General features: G+C 35.2%; 1 protein-coding gene across 3 annotated transcripts; it reads left to right on the top strand.

Annotated features, from left to right (window-relative positions):
• Positions 1-1,484: 1,484 nt before the first annotated feature.
• Positions 1,485-12,745, top strand: LOC130051841 (uncharacterized). 3 transcript variants are annotated; one of them, XR_008800107.1, is made up of 9 exons: positions 1,485-1,871; positions 1,966-2,021; positions 4,392-4,526; positions 4,887-6,012; positions 6,163-6,243; positions 8,761-8,814; positions 8,909-8,964; positions 9,605-11,478; positions 11,837-12,745. XR_008800107.1 is itself a non-coding variant. In XM_056154716.1 (4 exons), the coding sequence occupies exons 1-4, from the start codon at positions 8,711-8,713 to the stop codon at positions 12,232-12,234; spliced, it is 483 nt and encodes a 160-aa protein (XP_056010691.1). In that variant the 5' UTR covers positions 8,343-8,710; the 3' UTR covers positions 12,235-12,745. The 3 variants fall into 3 exon arrangements, 2 of the variants coding, with proteins under 2 accessions (XP_056010691.1, XP_056010690.1); XM_056154716.1 differs by lacking the exons at positions 1,485-1,871; positions 1,966-2,021; positions 4,392-4,526; positions 4,887-6,012; positions 6,163-6,243 and having other exon boundaries at positions 8,343-8,814; positions 11,344-11,478; positions 12,047-12,745; XM_056154715.1 differs by lacking the exons at positions 1,485-1,871; positions 1,966-2,021; positions 4,392-4,526; positions 4,887-6,012; positions 6,163-6,243 and having other exon boundaries at positions 8,343-8,814; positions 11,344-11,478.
• Positions 12,746-17,026: the final 4,281 nt, after the last annotated feature.

The raw sequence follows: 17,026 nt of genomic DNA, 5'->3' as shown, positions 1-17,026 counted from the left end.
TGTCAAGTTAAAGTCATCAAGTAAAAAAAACTTTTTCTAAAAATGTGGATTTTTTGAAAACATTAAAAAATTTAAAGCCCCCGCTATAAAAATGGTCCACGACTATTTTCCGATTGTTGCTTGATCACTTAGAAATGCGACAATGTCCACGATCTATGAGTTGCTTTGGTATTGGTGTATGCTATTGCATCTTTGTAAAATCAACAATCTTTGATCAACGTAACCTTTGCAGTCATTGACTCCGAATTTTATATTTTTGTTTCAGATATCGTGAATGATTGTACGTGCTACTACAGTACCTTCTCGACATGCCATTTCGAAAAGTAGAATATTGTACTTATAACCATCCCAATGATGTTATCAAATACAAACAATTAGTCAATAATGATTTAACCGGAAAATGCGGATATCAAACAAAAATCCACAATGGCTTAATACCATCAGTCCTCATTCAGGAGAGAAGGTATGTCTTCGTGTCCGGAAATAAACTACTTGTAATAGAACAAACTACATGTACATTGTATATGTTACAGTAACCTACTACATATGTAAGTACTAAACCTTGATGTACTACCTAACAAGACCAATCCTTATGTAACAATGCTAATTCCTACATATAATGTATAGTGGCTGACACATACATCAAAATGCACTAACACAAAACTCAATCGAGATGGGTGGACAAGGATAAATATTCACCCTTTTCTCCATCATGGCAAATCCTAACTTGATGGTACAGTCATTTTCTATTAGATGAGGACATGTTTGCCGACCATGTATAACATGAAATTTGGTGTCAATGCAATTTAGTCCGATACTTTTGCAGAAGAGGCTTTTTTCATGCACTTGACACATTCATTCACTGACCATTTGATATTATGCTATAGGACTGGTTCTTGTCCGATTGTTTAATATTTATCTCTTTCGACACATTTATCATTTTCTTGCACTTTTTGAATTTCACACCACATATACGTACATGAACTCAATTATTCACTCTTATTTGAATAAAATTGCAATTCAAGCCTGTTAATGTTTGTGGCCATACGCGTTTGTATCTGATAGTCATTTTTAATCTACCTTTAATGTAATATACATAGAAAAGAAGCGAAACCCGATGAAGAGATCATACAACGTGTTTATAAAAGCAAACAATAAATTGCATTTTTTATTAGAAGAGAAGTCTTTCCATCTTATTTTGTGACAGAGGCAATTCATTAAATGTCCATGCTAAGTAATTCGTGATTCTTACTATCCTCTAAATCAATATGAACCTGCTTACCGATAACCAAAACAGAAATTTCCGATACCAAACAAAACAATCAACCAGATTTCCGATAACGGATTAAAATCAAAACTATTGCTGGTAGATTGACAAAACTTGGTTCAACGGACACTGTCCATATGCTATATTGTTGACAGTAAGTAATGGTTGATAGATTGCAGATAATGTTGGGTTGCATTTATATACAAATAAAATTGTGATCAAAATTCTACACTTATAAACTTCCTATGCTTCTACTTCAACACTACAGAATACATCAGAGCTTTTTTTTTTTTTAAATCTTTACGGTTCAATGCAAACCGGTCATCATGCCATAACAGAACATCAATCACAATGATTTTGAGCAAATAAACTTGCCAGTCAGAAACCACTTTGAGCCAAGTGTCCAAATATCCGATTATGCGTTTACACGCGTGTTCTGGTGTAAACATTATGCAGATCCTCGGGAAAGATATATTTAAAATATTTCCCGTTTGTTGAAAATGCTTCATCATCTAAGCATCTACATGTATCTGTTGGTTTCCATGTTTAGCTGTCTTTTTCTTCAAGGATTTTCGTTAACTAATAAAGGAGACTGCCCAGAGAGGTATATCTATGTACTTTTACTCTAATCAAAATGTCTCGATTTCTTTCCACATCATACTCCACGTACATGTACCTTTCAAATTCTCTCATTTCAGTACTGTGGAGAGTCCATGTTGTTACAACTTCCGGTTGGAAGACGATAAATGTATCAGTATGTACAAGTATCTTTCATATATACTATCTATAAAAATACTATTGCGCTGCATAATTTAGTTTGAAGCATGTACATATGTATATGTAAAAGACACCGAAACATGTTTTGTATTTTCCAAATATCCCGGGAAGGAACTTTTTTTCTAAATATCACCTGATAGTTCACATTAATTTTGTTTTATGAGGAGCTCGAGTTTGGCAGTAAACCATATAAGTTCCCCTCCATTATATGGTTATTTCTTAAAGAACACATCGCATGTTTCTAAAGTTTTTTTTTATTTTGTCAGCAAAATGAATTCTTTTCATGCTCACATGTAGAGCTACTTTAAATATGTTTTAAATTCAATATTTTGCGTAGTTTTCGAGTTTGAAAGCGATAAAACTCAAATCTTACGACATGCATGTGTGACGTCATATGCGACCTCGAGCGAGAAGGTTTGAAAACAGTTGTTAGCCATTTTATAAACCGATTAGATTTAATGATAAAAATGTCAATTATAACGTTAACTGCTTGTAAATAACATTACATTAGGTTCTTTCGTTCCGTTTAAGGATGTACTAGTTGTCAGTAGAAAGGATTTAGACTGAGTTTTTTTTTTCTAAATTTTTCGAAGGAATGTCTGAGGCAAAAAAGGTGGACAATTTTTTGTCAGCGCAAGGACTTTGCCATAAAAAAGTCCTAGTTGCCTTTCTCTACGTACCTTTTCTAAAAGCAGTTGGACAGAGACGCAGAAAACTGTGAAAACAATGGTTGTATCGAAGCTAAGCACTGCTATGCCTACAATATATGTATTTTGTTCCGGTCTTCAATACACACTCTCAGCAACTGACCTTCACCCTGTAACAACATATAACTAGTGCTCCTAGTGTCTACCAACAAAAAGAAAAGATAGAAGATATTTTAACTTTCAATTATGAATAATAAAATATTGTATTTCCTAACTTAAATTGTATTATAATACTCTCATATTTTTTTTAGTGAGCTTCGTAACATCAAGTAAAGTATAACACCGTGCTCCCACTTCCTAACCACGTATAGATCACAATTCAAAAATGATAATAATGAAAGGGGAAGATAACGAACAGTGATCAATCTCATAACTCGTATAAGCAATACAAAATAGAGAGTTGGGCAAATACGGACCCCTGGACACACCAGAGGTGGGATCAGGTGCCTAGGAGGAATAAGCATCCCATAATCTGTCAAATCCAAAAAATAAATAATAATTGCACTTTTTATATTTATATAAAATCAACGTTAATTACAACTGTTAAATTAAAGGAATAACATTACCAAATAGTGTTAAGACAATGATCCATGTAAATATTTACTTGCAGTTGCCGATTTCACACTCTACTCGCTACATTTGTGTATTTACATCCCTATTTGCATGCACTTGTAGGTGAAATATAACATTCGGGAAATATGTCAACATCGAAATAAATGTATGTGGTGAATGAATTAGGCCCCTTAAAGCTGAGATTTTAAAACTATTTAACACTATTATCACTATCAGTTGATCGAAGAAGGTCGCATATGACGTCACTACCACGTGACTATACCTAACTAAATAGCGAGACGTTGATATCGGGGCTTAGATTTAAATCCGTATTGTGGATAATTATTGCAATATTTCGGCGAACGAACTATTAGAATTAAGCATAAGAAAGACAACATGCATATTATTTTGTATACTTTGGAAACACGCGATGTGTCCTTTAATGGTAAGAGTAAAACGAAACTGCATACTAATCAAGCTACCGAGGCAATAATCAAGCTACAATCAAGATACACTAATTAAACTACCTGTACCGAGGGAAAGGATATCTCATCTTTTGCGTGACTTGTGACTTTCACTTTTAATGTTAGGTACTTAGTTAAAGAACAATCACTGCCTATATTTAACGATTATTGATCCCGACTAGCATGTATGGTGAAGATAGCGATCTTATAACCCCTATTGGTAGTGGTATGTAGTGGGTATTCCTTCATACAGCTCCAGTATTAGAAGTAAAGATCATGCGTATCTCGGATATGACCTTAACGGAAGTCCTACCTTATGTTTTACACAACCCCGAGATCGAGAATCGAACCTGGGCCTCCAGGTTGCGAATTGTGCGCTCTAACCACTAGGCTAGTACTGCACTGCAACAGGTAGCGCAGGTAATGAAACAATCGTCAACCAATATATTCCATACTACAATGCAACGATTGGTCAATCCAATATTACAGAACAATAAAATATAAACACGGTGTACAGGTAATATATTCCAAGACAAAGATAAATATTCACTATTAATACGCAAGAATTCGTTATGAATGGGTTTACTGTATATTAAATGTAATTATATCCCATTGTCTACTTAGAATGCTCTCCAGGATATTTCGGAATCGACTGTATGTTGACATGCCCCGATGGACAGTACGGACATTCCTGCCTACAAAGGTGCACTACCTGCAAAAGAACCGATTGTCATCATGTTTATGGCTGCAATACAACAGGTGAAATCTTCCTATATCTGAACTTCCTTCAAATCCAGTAACTGTTCAATAACTATCGTCGTATTTTCAAAAGTTCGACAGAAACACATTTACACGACGGAGAAAACACTTGTAGATGTAGATTTTACTTTATTTAGTAAAAATACACAGTAGTAGTAGAAAGAATTCAGGAGGAAATTGAAATCCCGTAGAGATTTAAATTCGCAGTCTTCAAAATGCGGACGCATGAAAACCCATTGAGTTAACTGTTCAGTCAAATTTAAAAGGACAAGAAATATTTATGATTACTGAGTTTTAAATTCCTATACATGTATATGGGTTGAACGGAATTTAACCATTTTGACAATGCGTTATTTTCAGAATCTTCAACCTTAATATTATCTTCCATAAAAATCCAGACAACAACGTTTACACGGGAGAAGATTGACATTTCTAGTGTAAACCTTACGCAGTCCAGCCTAATAACTACTACATCGGTGATGGGTGAGAAAAATAACACAAACAGTATTATTCTTGCAGTGGGCTGTGGCATAACATTATGTTTAGTAATTAATATCATTCAAAGCGTATATAAGCAAATCTTGGAATCCAAATGGAAAAGACGCTCGACTGTCAAACAGGAAGAAATGGCTGAAATATACACCGAAATTGATGACGGCAGACATAATGTAAATAGACGCAAAGAAAAAGCTAGTAAAGACGTACGGAAAGCCACAGGGGACCCCCAGGTCATGTTCTATATATTTCATTGTACATCAATCCAGGCCGGCCAGGATATATTCTCCTGGCCAAGTCAGGATTGCAAACATGACCAGCCATGATTTTCAATCCTGGCACATCTTATCCTGGCCGGTCGGGTTGTGATTTCAATCCTGGCCAATAAAATGGTTATCCAATCCTGACCAAGTCAAGATAGACAATCTGGCCATACACTCCTGGTCACGGTCATGGTTTCAAACATGACCAAATCAGGATTGATAACCTGAACATCCAATTCTGGTCAGTCATGATTTTTAATCCTGGCCAAGTCAGGATTGATAATCTGACCATTCAATCTTGGTCAGTCATGATTTTCAATCCTGGCCAAGTCAGGATTGCATTGCGCCAGGATGTATGACTTCCAAACACAGTCAAGATTTATTCAGGCGTCAATCCTGATCGGGCAGGATTGCATTGGGCCATGACATATTACTTTCAAACGCAGTCAAGATTCGTTTTAGTATGATAATATGTAGATAGGATGTAAGCGCTTCACTCACACCAAAAGCCCGCTAAAATCCCGCTGCAGACCGTTCGCCTCAGCTGACACGTACAGTAAGTACAGATGTTTTTCCCATATAGAACTTTATGAATATCTCCGTTTGCTATTTTACACATGTACATTGCTTCATATTTCGTTAGAATAAATTGTACGAACATCATTCCCGACAACCAAAGGCATTCTGCAGTTCTCATCGAGGAAATTCGGATTTATCCATTCAGACACGTTAGTAGACATAAAAAAAAATGACATTCCAATTTGTTTTACAATACATTCAAACAAATTCGATTACTTTCTATCGAGAGGTTTATTTAGTACATTATATTTTTGCAGTGAATATGTATAGGTTATCACACATATTGATTTCCTTTTTAGTACCAAGCACCAAGTCACAGCAATATGTGTATTGAACCATCAAGAAAGCTGCAAATACAGAGACTGGTTTTAGACCTGTTGGTAGGTTCAGTTTTCTTGTTATGATTTTGGCAAATTTATTAAATCCAAATGGCACTTTTTCTGGAAAACCCAGCGGGGGTATTTGTCCATTTTGGACAGTTCTAGTTTAATATGTAGCCTGTTGATGAATATTTTTTCATCTTAAAGGTACATGTATATTTGTAATTGTAAAATGTTACAACCTTTAACCAGAAATAAATTTTCTTTGTTTATAGTTTTTAGATCTTGTGAAATATGTATAATATCCTGTATTCTTGGTGTCATGCCATTGATATGATTTAAGGATTACACAATACATATTATCTTATTTTGATATGTAAGAAGGACTTTGAAGTAAAAAAAAAATGAATTTATATGACCTAAAAAAATATATGTTGAATCCTAAATATTTTACAAAATTTGATTGCATAAATATATTATTGATTCCAATTATCAAAGTATTATTTCTCCATTGATTGTAAAACCAAAGTTGAACAGTAGGCTAATTTGAATTCATTATTGCATTGTAATAACCCATGTCCGTTGCTATCCAACTTATCCGTGCTTCATACTTTAAGGTCTTTAAGAAACATTCAAAGATATTTGTAACGTCTATCAGGATTTGTTTTGGAGGGTAGGGTTGGATGAGTAGGGAACTTCACATTGCTATATAATGTTTGCAGTCAATCTGACGAGAATTTTGTCACACATTATTGAAAAAAGATAAAACAACTGAAAAAAAGGCAATGTACTCACACATGAAATAAAAATAAATGTCATAAATTGAGAGATCAGATTATTTATCTTTGTGACAATTTGTCTTCACCTGAATGATTATACCATGAAAATATTATGTAAAGAGCTTGTCATTATAATATATATACTAAACTAAATGAAGAAATGCACAGAATGACAGAATTCCTGTCTGTAGTAATTAAGCTAAAACATGTTTGGGTAGTACTCCCAAACTTTCAGCTTTGTTTGCTTTATTGGGCTCTATTTCCTTAAAACTCTCAACCTCCATGGATATAAATGCATTAAAACGTATTTGGATGATAATGCTAAGAGAAATTGATATTTTAAAGTGTATTTTTTATGAAACTTTCTAAACATGTTAGCCTGTATAGTTTGATAATTTAAAGTGAAAAACAAAAAGTTCGGGGGAAATCGTGAATCAGTCCCTTTAAAATATGCAAAGAAAAGTAAAGGTCTTCATAGAAATTATAAAAATAATAATTTTAGTCTACATTTCTACAAGGGAAGATAACGTTGACCAACAAATTAAATTTACTATAAATAGATCTGGGCATCATCTCCTATCTCTGCCATCTTTATCTCACTAAAAATTAAGCATTTTGTTTTCACACACGATTTAGGACAAATACAAATAATGAATTTTTGTGAAAATAAATGTTTTTATCGATCGGATACCTTAAACTCTTTCTAACAATCCTGACTACAGTAACAACAAAAATCATCAAACCAAATGTAAGAATACTAATGGTCATTTATGAAGGTATCAATGAAATAAAAGCAAGTGCATGCATATACCTCTGTACATAAAAGAAAAAGTTACAAGTGTGACAAACATACTGTAACATAAATTGATAATAAAATTATAAGGATAAGTTGTGACTAGAAAACAGACTAACAGTTATTACAAAATAAATACTGTATAAGTCACCCACTCACTCATCCCTGGGTCGGAGCGATCATCGAGGTGCCAGCATGGACCCTGCAACTGGCTTGATATGTGGTTATCTGTCTTGGGCTGTCTTCATGATGGTGTTTAGGGAGAAAGATGCACATATATATATATTATGGAAAACTTCTACGGTACCAATTTTGATGCACCAGATGCGCATTTCGACAAATAATATCTCTTCAGTGATGCTCAAGCCGAATTTTTGGAAATTCGAAATGACAAAAAACTTGTAAGAGCTAAAAGGAAAATTAGAGTGCCAAAAAGAAAAAACTGGAACCAAATTCGTCCAAGGATCAGAGCTATGCACGAGGGAGATATCATCCTTAATTTTGAAATGAATTTCTAAATTTTATCCCAGCAATTAAATATACATCCGTATTATCTATATATCTATATCTATCTATGATTGCACATGAACAGACCTATAGATTCTCATTGGAAATCTGACAGTTGTATGCTTTTGAGATGAAATTATCAATCGCCTTGTGATTCTGTTTATACGATGGCAAGGAAATCACATATATTGCAGCAAGAACACGCAATATCACATATCACATATTGGACGTGTAGTCTGGGATTTTCTTACTCAGCAGTATGTTGGTATCTTTACCGATTTGTCACCATCGAGAACGTCTGCATATATATAGCCGGTCAGAAACCACTTTGAGTCAAGTGTCCGATAACAACCGAATTTCCGATTATGCGTTTACCCGCGTGTTCTGGTGTAAACATTATGCAGATCTTCAGGAAAGATATATTTAGAATCCTTCCGGTTTATTGAAAATGCTTCATCATCTAAGCATCTACATGTATCTGTTGGTTTCCATTTTTAGCTGTCTTTTTCTTCAAGGAATTTCGCAAACTAATAAAGGAGACTGCTCAGAGAGGTATATCTATGTACTTTTACTCTAATCAAGATGTCTCGATTTCTTTCCACATCGTATTCGACGTCCATGTACCTTTCAAATTCTCTCATTTCAGTACTGTGGAGAGTCCATGTTGTTACAACTTCCGGCTGAAAGACGATAAATGTATCAGTATGTACAAGTATCTTTCATTGATAGCTATTTATAAAAATACTGTTGAGCTGCACAATTTAGTTTGAAGCATGTACATGTGTATATGTAAAAGACACCGAAACATGTTTTGTATTTTTCAAATATCTCGGGAAGGAACTTTTTTTTCTAAATATCACCTGATATTTCACATTAATTTTGTTTTATGAGGAGCTCGAGTTTGGCAGTAAACCATATAAGTTCCCCTCCGTTATATGGTTATATCTTACAGCACACATTGCATGTTTCTAAAGTTTTTTTTTATTTTGTCAGAAAGGTTAATTCTTTTCATGCTTACATATAGAACTACTTTAAATATGTTTTAAATTAACTATTTTGCGTAGTTTTCGAGTTTGAAAGCGATAAAATTCAAATCTTATGACATGCATATTTACTTACAAATTTTACACGCCATTATGTGTGACGTCATATACGACCTCGAGCGAGAAGGTTTGAAAACAGTTGTTAGCCATTTTATAAACCGATTAGATTTAATAATAGAAATGTCAATTATAACGTTAACGGCTTCTAAATAACATTACATTAGGTTCTTTCGTTCCGTTTAAGGGTGTACTAGTTGTCAGTAGAATGGATTTAGACTTATTTTTTTATTTCTTCAAAGGTTTTCGAAGGAATGTCTGAGGCAAAAGAGGTGGACAATTTTTGTCAGCGCCAGGACTTTGCCATAAAAAAGCCCTAGTTGCCTTTTTCTACGTACCTTTTCTAAAGGCAGTTGGACAGAGACGCAGAAAACTGTGAAAACAATTGTTATATCGAAGCTAAGCACTGTTATGCCTACAACATATGTATTTTGTTCTGGTCTTCAATACACACTCTCGGCAACTGACCTTCACCTTATAACAACATATAACTAGTGATCCCAGTGTCTACCAAAAAAAAAAAAGATCGAAGACATTTGAACTTTCAATTATGAATAATAAAATATTGTATTTCTTACCTTAAGTTGTATTATAATGCTCTCCCTTTTTTATTGAGCTTCGTAACATCAAGTAAAGTATAACACCGTGCTCCCACTTCTTAACCACGTATAGATCACAATTCAAAAATAATAATAATGAAAGGTGAAGATAACGAACAGTGATCAATCTCATAACTCGTATAAGCAATACAAAATAGAGAGTTGGGCAAACACGGACCCCTGGACACACCAGAAGTGGGATCTGGTGTCTAGGAGGAGTAAGCATCCCATAATTTGTCAAATCCAAAAAATTAATAATAATTGCACTCTTTCTATGTAAATAAAATCAACGTCAATTACAACTGTTAAATTAAAGGAATACCATTACCAAATAGTGTTTAGACAGTGACCCATGTAAATATTTACTTGCAATTGCCGATTTCACACTCATTTGGGTATTTACATCCCTATTTGCATGCACTGGTAGGTGAAATATAACATTCGGGAAATTTGTCAACATCGAAATAAATGTATGTGGTGAATGAATTAGGCCCCTTAAAGCTGAGGTTTTAAAACTATTTAACACTATTTTCACTATCAGTTGATCGAAGAAGGTCGCATATGACGTCGCTATCACGTGACTATACCTAACTAAATAACGAGTTGATATCGGGGCTTAGATTTAAATCCGTATTGCGGATAATTATTGCAATATTTCGGCGAACGAACTATTAGAATTAAGATTACTATAAGCATAAGAAAGACAACATGCATATGATTTTGTATACTTTGGAAACATGCGATGTGTCCTTTAATGGTAAGAGTAAAACGCAACTGCATACTAATCAAGCTAATGAGGCAATAATCAAGCTACAATCAAGATACAATAATTAAACTACCTGTACCGAGGGAAAGGATATTTCATCTTTTGCGTGACTTGTGACTTTCACTTTTAATGCTAGGTGCTTAGGTAAAGAACAATCACTGCCTATATTTAACGATTATTGATCCCGGCTAGCATGAATGGTGAACATAGCGATCTTATAACTCCTATAGGTAGTGATATGTAGTGGATATTCCTTCACACAGCGCCCGGCATTAGAAGTAAAGATCACGAGTATCTCGGATATGACCTTAACGGAAGTCCTACTTAATCTCTTACGCAACCACGAGATTGAGAATCGAACCTGGGCCTCTAGGTTGCGAATTAAGTGCCCTAACCACTGGGCTAGTACTGTATCGCAACAGGTAGCGCAGGTAATGGAACAATCGTCAACCAATATATTCCGTACAATCCAATATTACAGAACAATAAAATATAAACACAGGGTACAGGTAGTGTAATACAAGATAAACCTAAATATTCACCATTAATACGTAAGCATTCGTTATGAATGGGTTTACTGTATATAAAATGTAATTATATCCCATTGTCTACTTAGAATGCTCTCCAGGATATTTCGGAATCGACTGTATGTTGACATGCCCCGGTGGACGGTACGGACATTCCTGCCTACAAAGGTGCACTACATGCAAAACAACCGATTGTCATCATGTTTATGGCTGCAATACAACAGGTGAAATCTTCCTATATCTGAACTTTCTTCAAATTCAGTAACTGTTCAATAGCTATCGTCGTATTTTCAAAAGTTCGACAGAAACACATTTACACGACGGAGAAAACACTTATAGATGTAGACTACTTTAGTAAAAATGCACAGTAGTAGTCCATATAATTCAGGAGGAAATTGAAATCCCGTAGAGATTCAAACTCAGTCTTCTAAATGGCGGACGCATGAAAACCGATTGAGTTAACTCGCTAAGTCAAATTTAAAAGGACAAGAAATATTTATGATTACTGAGTTTTAGATTCCCATACATGTATATGGGTTGAACAGAATTTAACCATTATATATGACGATGTGTTATTTTCAGAATCTTCAACCTTAATATTATCTTCCATAAAAATCCAGACAACTTTATTACCGTTTACACGGGAGAAGATTGACATTTCTAGTGTAAGCCTTACACAGTCCAGCCTAATAACTACTACATCGGCGATGGTTGAGAAAAATATGTCTAACAATATTATTTTAGTAGTGGGCTGTGCCATAACATTATGTTTAGTAATTATTATCATTCAAGGTGTACATAAACAAATCTTGAAATCCAAACGGAAAGGACGCTCGACTGTCAAACAGGAAGAAATGGCTGAAATATACTCCGAAATTGAGGACAGAGCTTTCGTCGGCAGGCCTAATGTCGTAAATAGACATGAAGAGAAATCTACAAATGACAGGAATAAATACAATGTATTGATAAATTGTGAATAAAAGTTACCTGGACGCGGATATCAGGAAATCAATGAAATCCCAGAAATATCTGATAGGGCCGACGTGAAATCCCAAGGAGCCACCGATTCTGACAGTAACGGGGAATCCTATTTAGAGCCGAATGAACAAGGATCCGCCCACACCTATACCAAGGTCATAGATTCTGATGACGAACGAACCAGTCCCTCTTCAACAGTTGGATGTGAAAACTATTTGGACCCTGTACTTGAAGTAACTCCGCGAATGCCTGCACATTTGTGTAAGCCTGTTCTGTCTGATTCCAGCGAAAACTCTGAACAGTATCAGGACACAGCCTTGCCCCTTGGCTATGGGCGAGGAAGTCGGAATGACCAAAATGGACATACTTCCGACAGAGCAAACGTGTTATACCTTGATGTAACTTACTCTTGACAAATTTTGAAAAGCGATATCATCGCCTCATGCTTAGTTTTATCATATTCAATTCGATGTACATTGTAGACATTGTAGATATATTGTATATTATAAACTCAACCCAAATTGTGCCTTGTGGTATTTTTCTGAGCTAAATTATGCTTCCACATCCTTTCAAAGGGACATGAACACGATTTTGGTTCACGAAATATTTAGATATAATATGATAGTATTTGATTCGTGGAAAACATAGCAACAAACCTAAATATACACAAAGATGTACGTAGGAGATATAAACTATTCATTTTCAAAACAAGACACGAGCCCTGTTTTATGTTTATATGTCACGTGACTCAACTATCCGTTGACGACATTGGTGGAAAAAACAACTTTTAAAACGACAATTTCTGTTCTTTCTTATGTGTGCTTGCTCTCAAAATTGGTTTAACAGTAATGTAAGGGGAAATGTTGAGTGTTTTAACATACTTTTTAGATGTATTGATGATGTTTCCTGACTATAACAAGAATGTTGACAAACACGATTTTGGGAGCCGGGTTTTGTTTAAATAAGAAGCGTATCGTGTGTAACAAATATTTTTTTCATCCACTTTTTCATAAAAGAACTTTATGTCTACAACACAAAAAACCCTGTTAAGTTCAATTTATCAAATATCGTGTCCATGCTCTTTTAAAAGTAAAAAATATAAGCTGTGTAGCTGAAACTTAATAATTAAAATGATCATATATTCTGCCAAATCACTGAAGGTAATATGTATATTATAATACTGTCGGATTAATAACCTGTACGTGTCAAGAGCATTCATTTTCACTGGACGAAAAGAATGGACCTTCATCATGGTACTGTACTTACAACCGTAATCCAGAGCCCTCTGTACATAATCGACTTGGGAGTATATATGAAACCCGTATTCTCCATGTGACTTACTGACAAAAGATACTTAATTTAGTTACGTACTGATCGAAAGTAAATTCCTTGCGTTGTATTTAGAGCGTGTTGACAATAAAATCAAATTGTTTTCAAGTTCGATACTAACGCTTTATCATTGGTTGAAAAATTAGTGGTATATCGTATCCAACGAAAACAATGCCGGAACTACTTTTTATTGGATTTTTGTGGATAGATTCAGAATCCTGAATCCTAAAATTGTATCGATGGTGTTGAACTCCGGAATAATATGTCTATGAATATGCACCGAAACGAGCCTTCCGTACGACGTTACAACAGCATTTACTTGTAAAACCTTGGCCTTAATTCCAGTTTCACTTAACAAAATCCCAGTAAAATTCTCTCATCCTTTTAAAACTGCCCAATTCAGCTCACAAGAAACCTGTTGGCTCAACAGTTCGTGGAAGTCACTATATTAATGGATTTAGTTGCCGTTAACACAAATTACTACGCCGATCTCAAAATGACAGAATATGTCATTAATTCAACTGAAATAATGTCATGTATTATTATTTAAACTCAACGTTTTAAAACTTTAAGTGATATGGAATGAATTTATCCTTTTTTTTTCGTTGATTGGAGGTATACCACGAAAAAACGACGGAAAACTCTGCATCATGCGCTACGCACCATGATGCAGTTTTTCGTCTTTTTTATGTGGTATCCAACGAAAAATTAAAAAATTAATTCATTAAGGCAATCAACAAATCAATGCCCACTGATTTGCCTCATATTTTTGGGTTTTGGTTAACTGTTTTTCATAAATATATCTTCAACATTAATACAAATATTCTTACAGATTTCAATCCAGTGACAAGAGTTATTATAAGTTCTGTGTACGATAAGTTTTAAGAATTGAGGCAAGCTACTGATAAACAAGTTGATGTTACAGGGGTTTTGACAGATTTGTTTAAAGTAAGCATTTTGCAAATGCTATGGTCATTATAATTATCTCGTTTGCCAATACAACCTATTACATTGGATTAAATCCGGTCTGGCTTGTTTCATACCGATTTGTTTGGCTGTTCTTGACACACTGATTTTGACTATGGATTACTTCGTTTACCTGATCAAGATATAGGGCTCACGGCGTGTGTGACCGGTCAACAGGGGATGCTTACTCCTCACCGGTACCTGATCCCACATCTGGTATATCAAGTGGTCCGTGTTTCCCAACTCTCCATTTTGTATTACTTGTAGGAGTTATAAGACTGATCACTATTCGTTATCTTCGCTTTTTCATATAGAAAGGACCTCGCCATTAGCTGCGATGTACATTAGTTCGTAAACATGAAGAGCTATGCCGTCTTTTGAATTTGGGTTTGTCTGTTTTTATTAAATCTCTATTGATATTCATCAAATGACCGGGTTTTAAAGCCTTTGTTTATATCGAGCACACGGTTGTCTATATTTCTTTTTTCTGAATATATCTGAAAAAGAATATAATTATACGTTTCCCTTTTACCTCATTTACCTGTATTGACCTCGGGTAGTAATTCGGTACTTTTCAGGCTTAGGGTGACTATTCAAAACTTAGTTTTCAACCATTATCTTCCAATATCCCAGGGGAAAGGGACTGAGTGTACACTTACTGGGGATACATCATTTTTTAATATTTACCGAAGAGTATGATAGAGAAATCATTTTTTTTCTTTGAAAAGAGGCATGGTTAAAAGGGACCACAAGCTACAGCTTAAGTGGAGAGGTCCTTTAAAGCAATATGACGATTTTACCATGTATCGAACACATTTTACCATGTATCAAACAGTCTCTGTTCGTAAATCATTCACACATCATTATCATATTTTCCACCGGTTATTGTAGCTTAGTTATAGAGCACCAACTTCTCAAGAGAGTAGTCACGGATTTAATTCTCAATTGCGTCAAACCTAAGACGTTTGATACTGGTTGAAACTGTTTCTTCGCCAGGTGTTCAATATTAGAATCGAAATTCACGAGTCTCTCTGACCCAACTTTAAAAGCTGAGACACCATGTCAAAGAGGGCGGACTATAAATTGGACTTTCGATGGATTGAATAATTGCACGTTTTAAAGCACAATACAATTATACACAATTCATCTTTCTTATGCATATAATTAATCATAATAGTTAGTAAGGCGGTAGATACCTATACATCTGCATATACCGGTATCGTCATTTTGGACATCAGAAACTTGAATGTAAACTTTACATCATTTAAGCCATCCAACGCCAGTGATTATACAAATAACTGATTCGGGTTTTCTTTTCATTATACAACAGAGACGCGTCAGTAGGATCCGAAGTAGAGGACATTTCTTAACCAATAGATGAACCTTAAATGGAAGTATCATTTGTCAGAAACGTAACTTCACGAGACAATAGCTATCGCTTTTGTGATAAGGATGTCACGAATAAATCCCATTTAAATCGACACATCAATATTCATGGTGTAAATGCCCAGACTGTAATATTTTTTGTCCCCTGCCGCAACGCGAAATGGGACATAGAAAAAGTATTCGGTCACAATGGCGGCGTGTTTACGTTTAAAAGCGAAAGCAAGAAGTAAATGACCTTGCCCTGCTATTTTTGGATTGTCAGGAAGTAGAATGTTTTTGTAAAATTAGAAATTGGTCACATGATACGTCATGTGGTACCTAGTTATCGTCTGCTGTTTACAAACAAAGGGAAAATTACGAATTATTCAAAGATGGGTCGGAGAGGAAAAGAGATGGGATTAGAAGTTAAAAAGGTCATTGTGGAGTTATTGCAGGGTGGATACAGCCGGATAAAGATTAGTGAGATGTTGAAGTTACCCAAATCGAGCGTTATTGGTGTTTGTAAGAAATTTCTGAATCGGGATCAGTTGAAAACAAACCCAGAAGTGGAGGCCACCGAAAATCAAACCTCGGGACTATCGGCAGTTGGAGAGGATTGTAAAAACCAATCGCAGATGTTCGCTATCCGATATTACGGCAAAATTTAATGAAGAGAGGCAATATCCAGTGAGTAAAAGGACAGTACAACATAACTTGCACAAAAATAATTTTCGGAGGAGTGTTGCCAAGAAGAAACTTGTCATTAAAGAAGTGAATCGGAAGAAACGACTTGCTTGGTGTCGGGGGAAGAGACAGTGGGCTGTTGACAACTGGAAACGTGTGATTTTCTCAGATGAAAGCAAAATCATGATAGGACATGATGAAAGAGTTCGGATTTGGAGGAAAAGAGATGAAGGATGGCGACCCGATCTCGTTCAACAGCACACGCCGCGCGCTAAGTACGAAGTGATGATATGGGGGTGCATTTGTTGGGAGGGTGTTGGAACTATGACGCCAGTGGAAGGCAATATCAACGCTGCTAAGTATCAGGACATTTTAGAGGACAACCTGTGGCCAGTTTTGGCAAGACATTTTCCACAAAATGGAAACTTTTTCCAGGACGACAATGCGCCT

Source organism: Ostrea edulis, chromosome 2, assembly GCF_947568905.1.
Source record: "Ostrea edulis chromosome 2, xbOstEdul1.1, whole genome shotgun sequence".
In the NCBI taxonomy this organism is placed as follows: Eukaryota; Metazoa; Mollusca; class Bivalvia; order Ostreida; family Ostreidae; genus Ostrea; species Ostrea edulis.
This window is presented reverse-complemented; position numbering and strand designations above follow the sequence as displayed.

Coding starts and splice junctions, on each gene's coding strand:
- LOC130051841 (XM_056154715.1), top strand. CDS start 8,711: ATGCTTCATCATCTAAGCATCTACATGTATCTGTTGGTTTCCATTTTT. Junction 8,815..8,908: donor AAAGGAGACTGCTCAGAGAG/GTATATCTATGT, acceptor CTCTCATTTCAG/TACTGTGGAGAGTCCATGTT. Junction 8,965..11,343: donor GAAAGACGATAAATGTATCA/GTATGTACAAGT, acceptor TTGTCTACTTAG/AATGCTCTCCAGGATATTTC.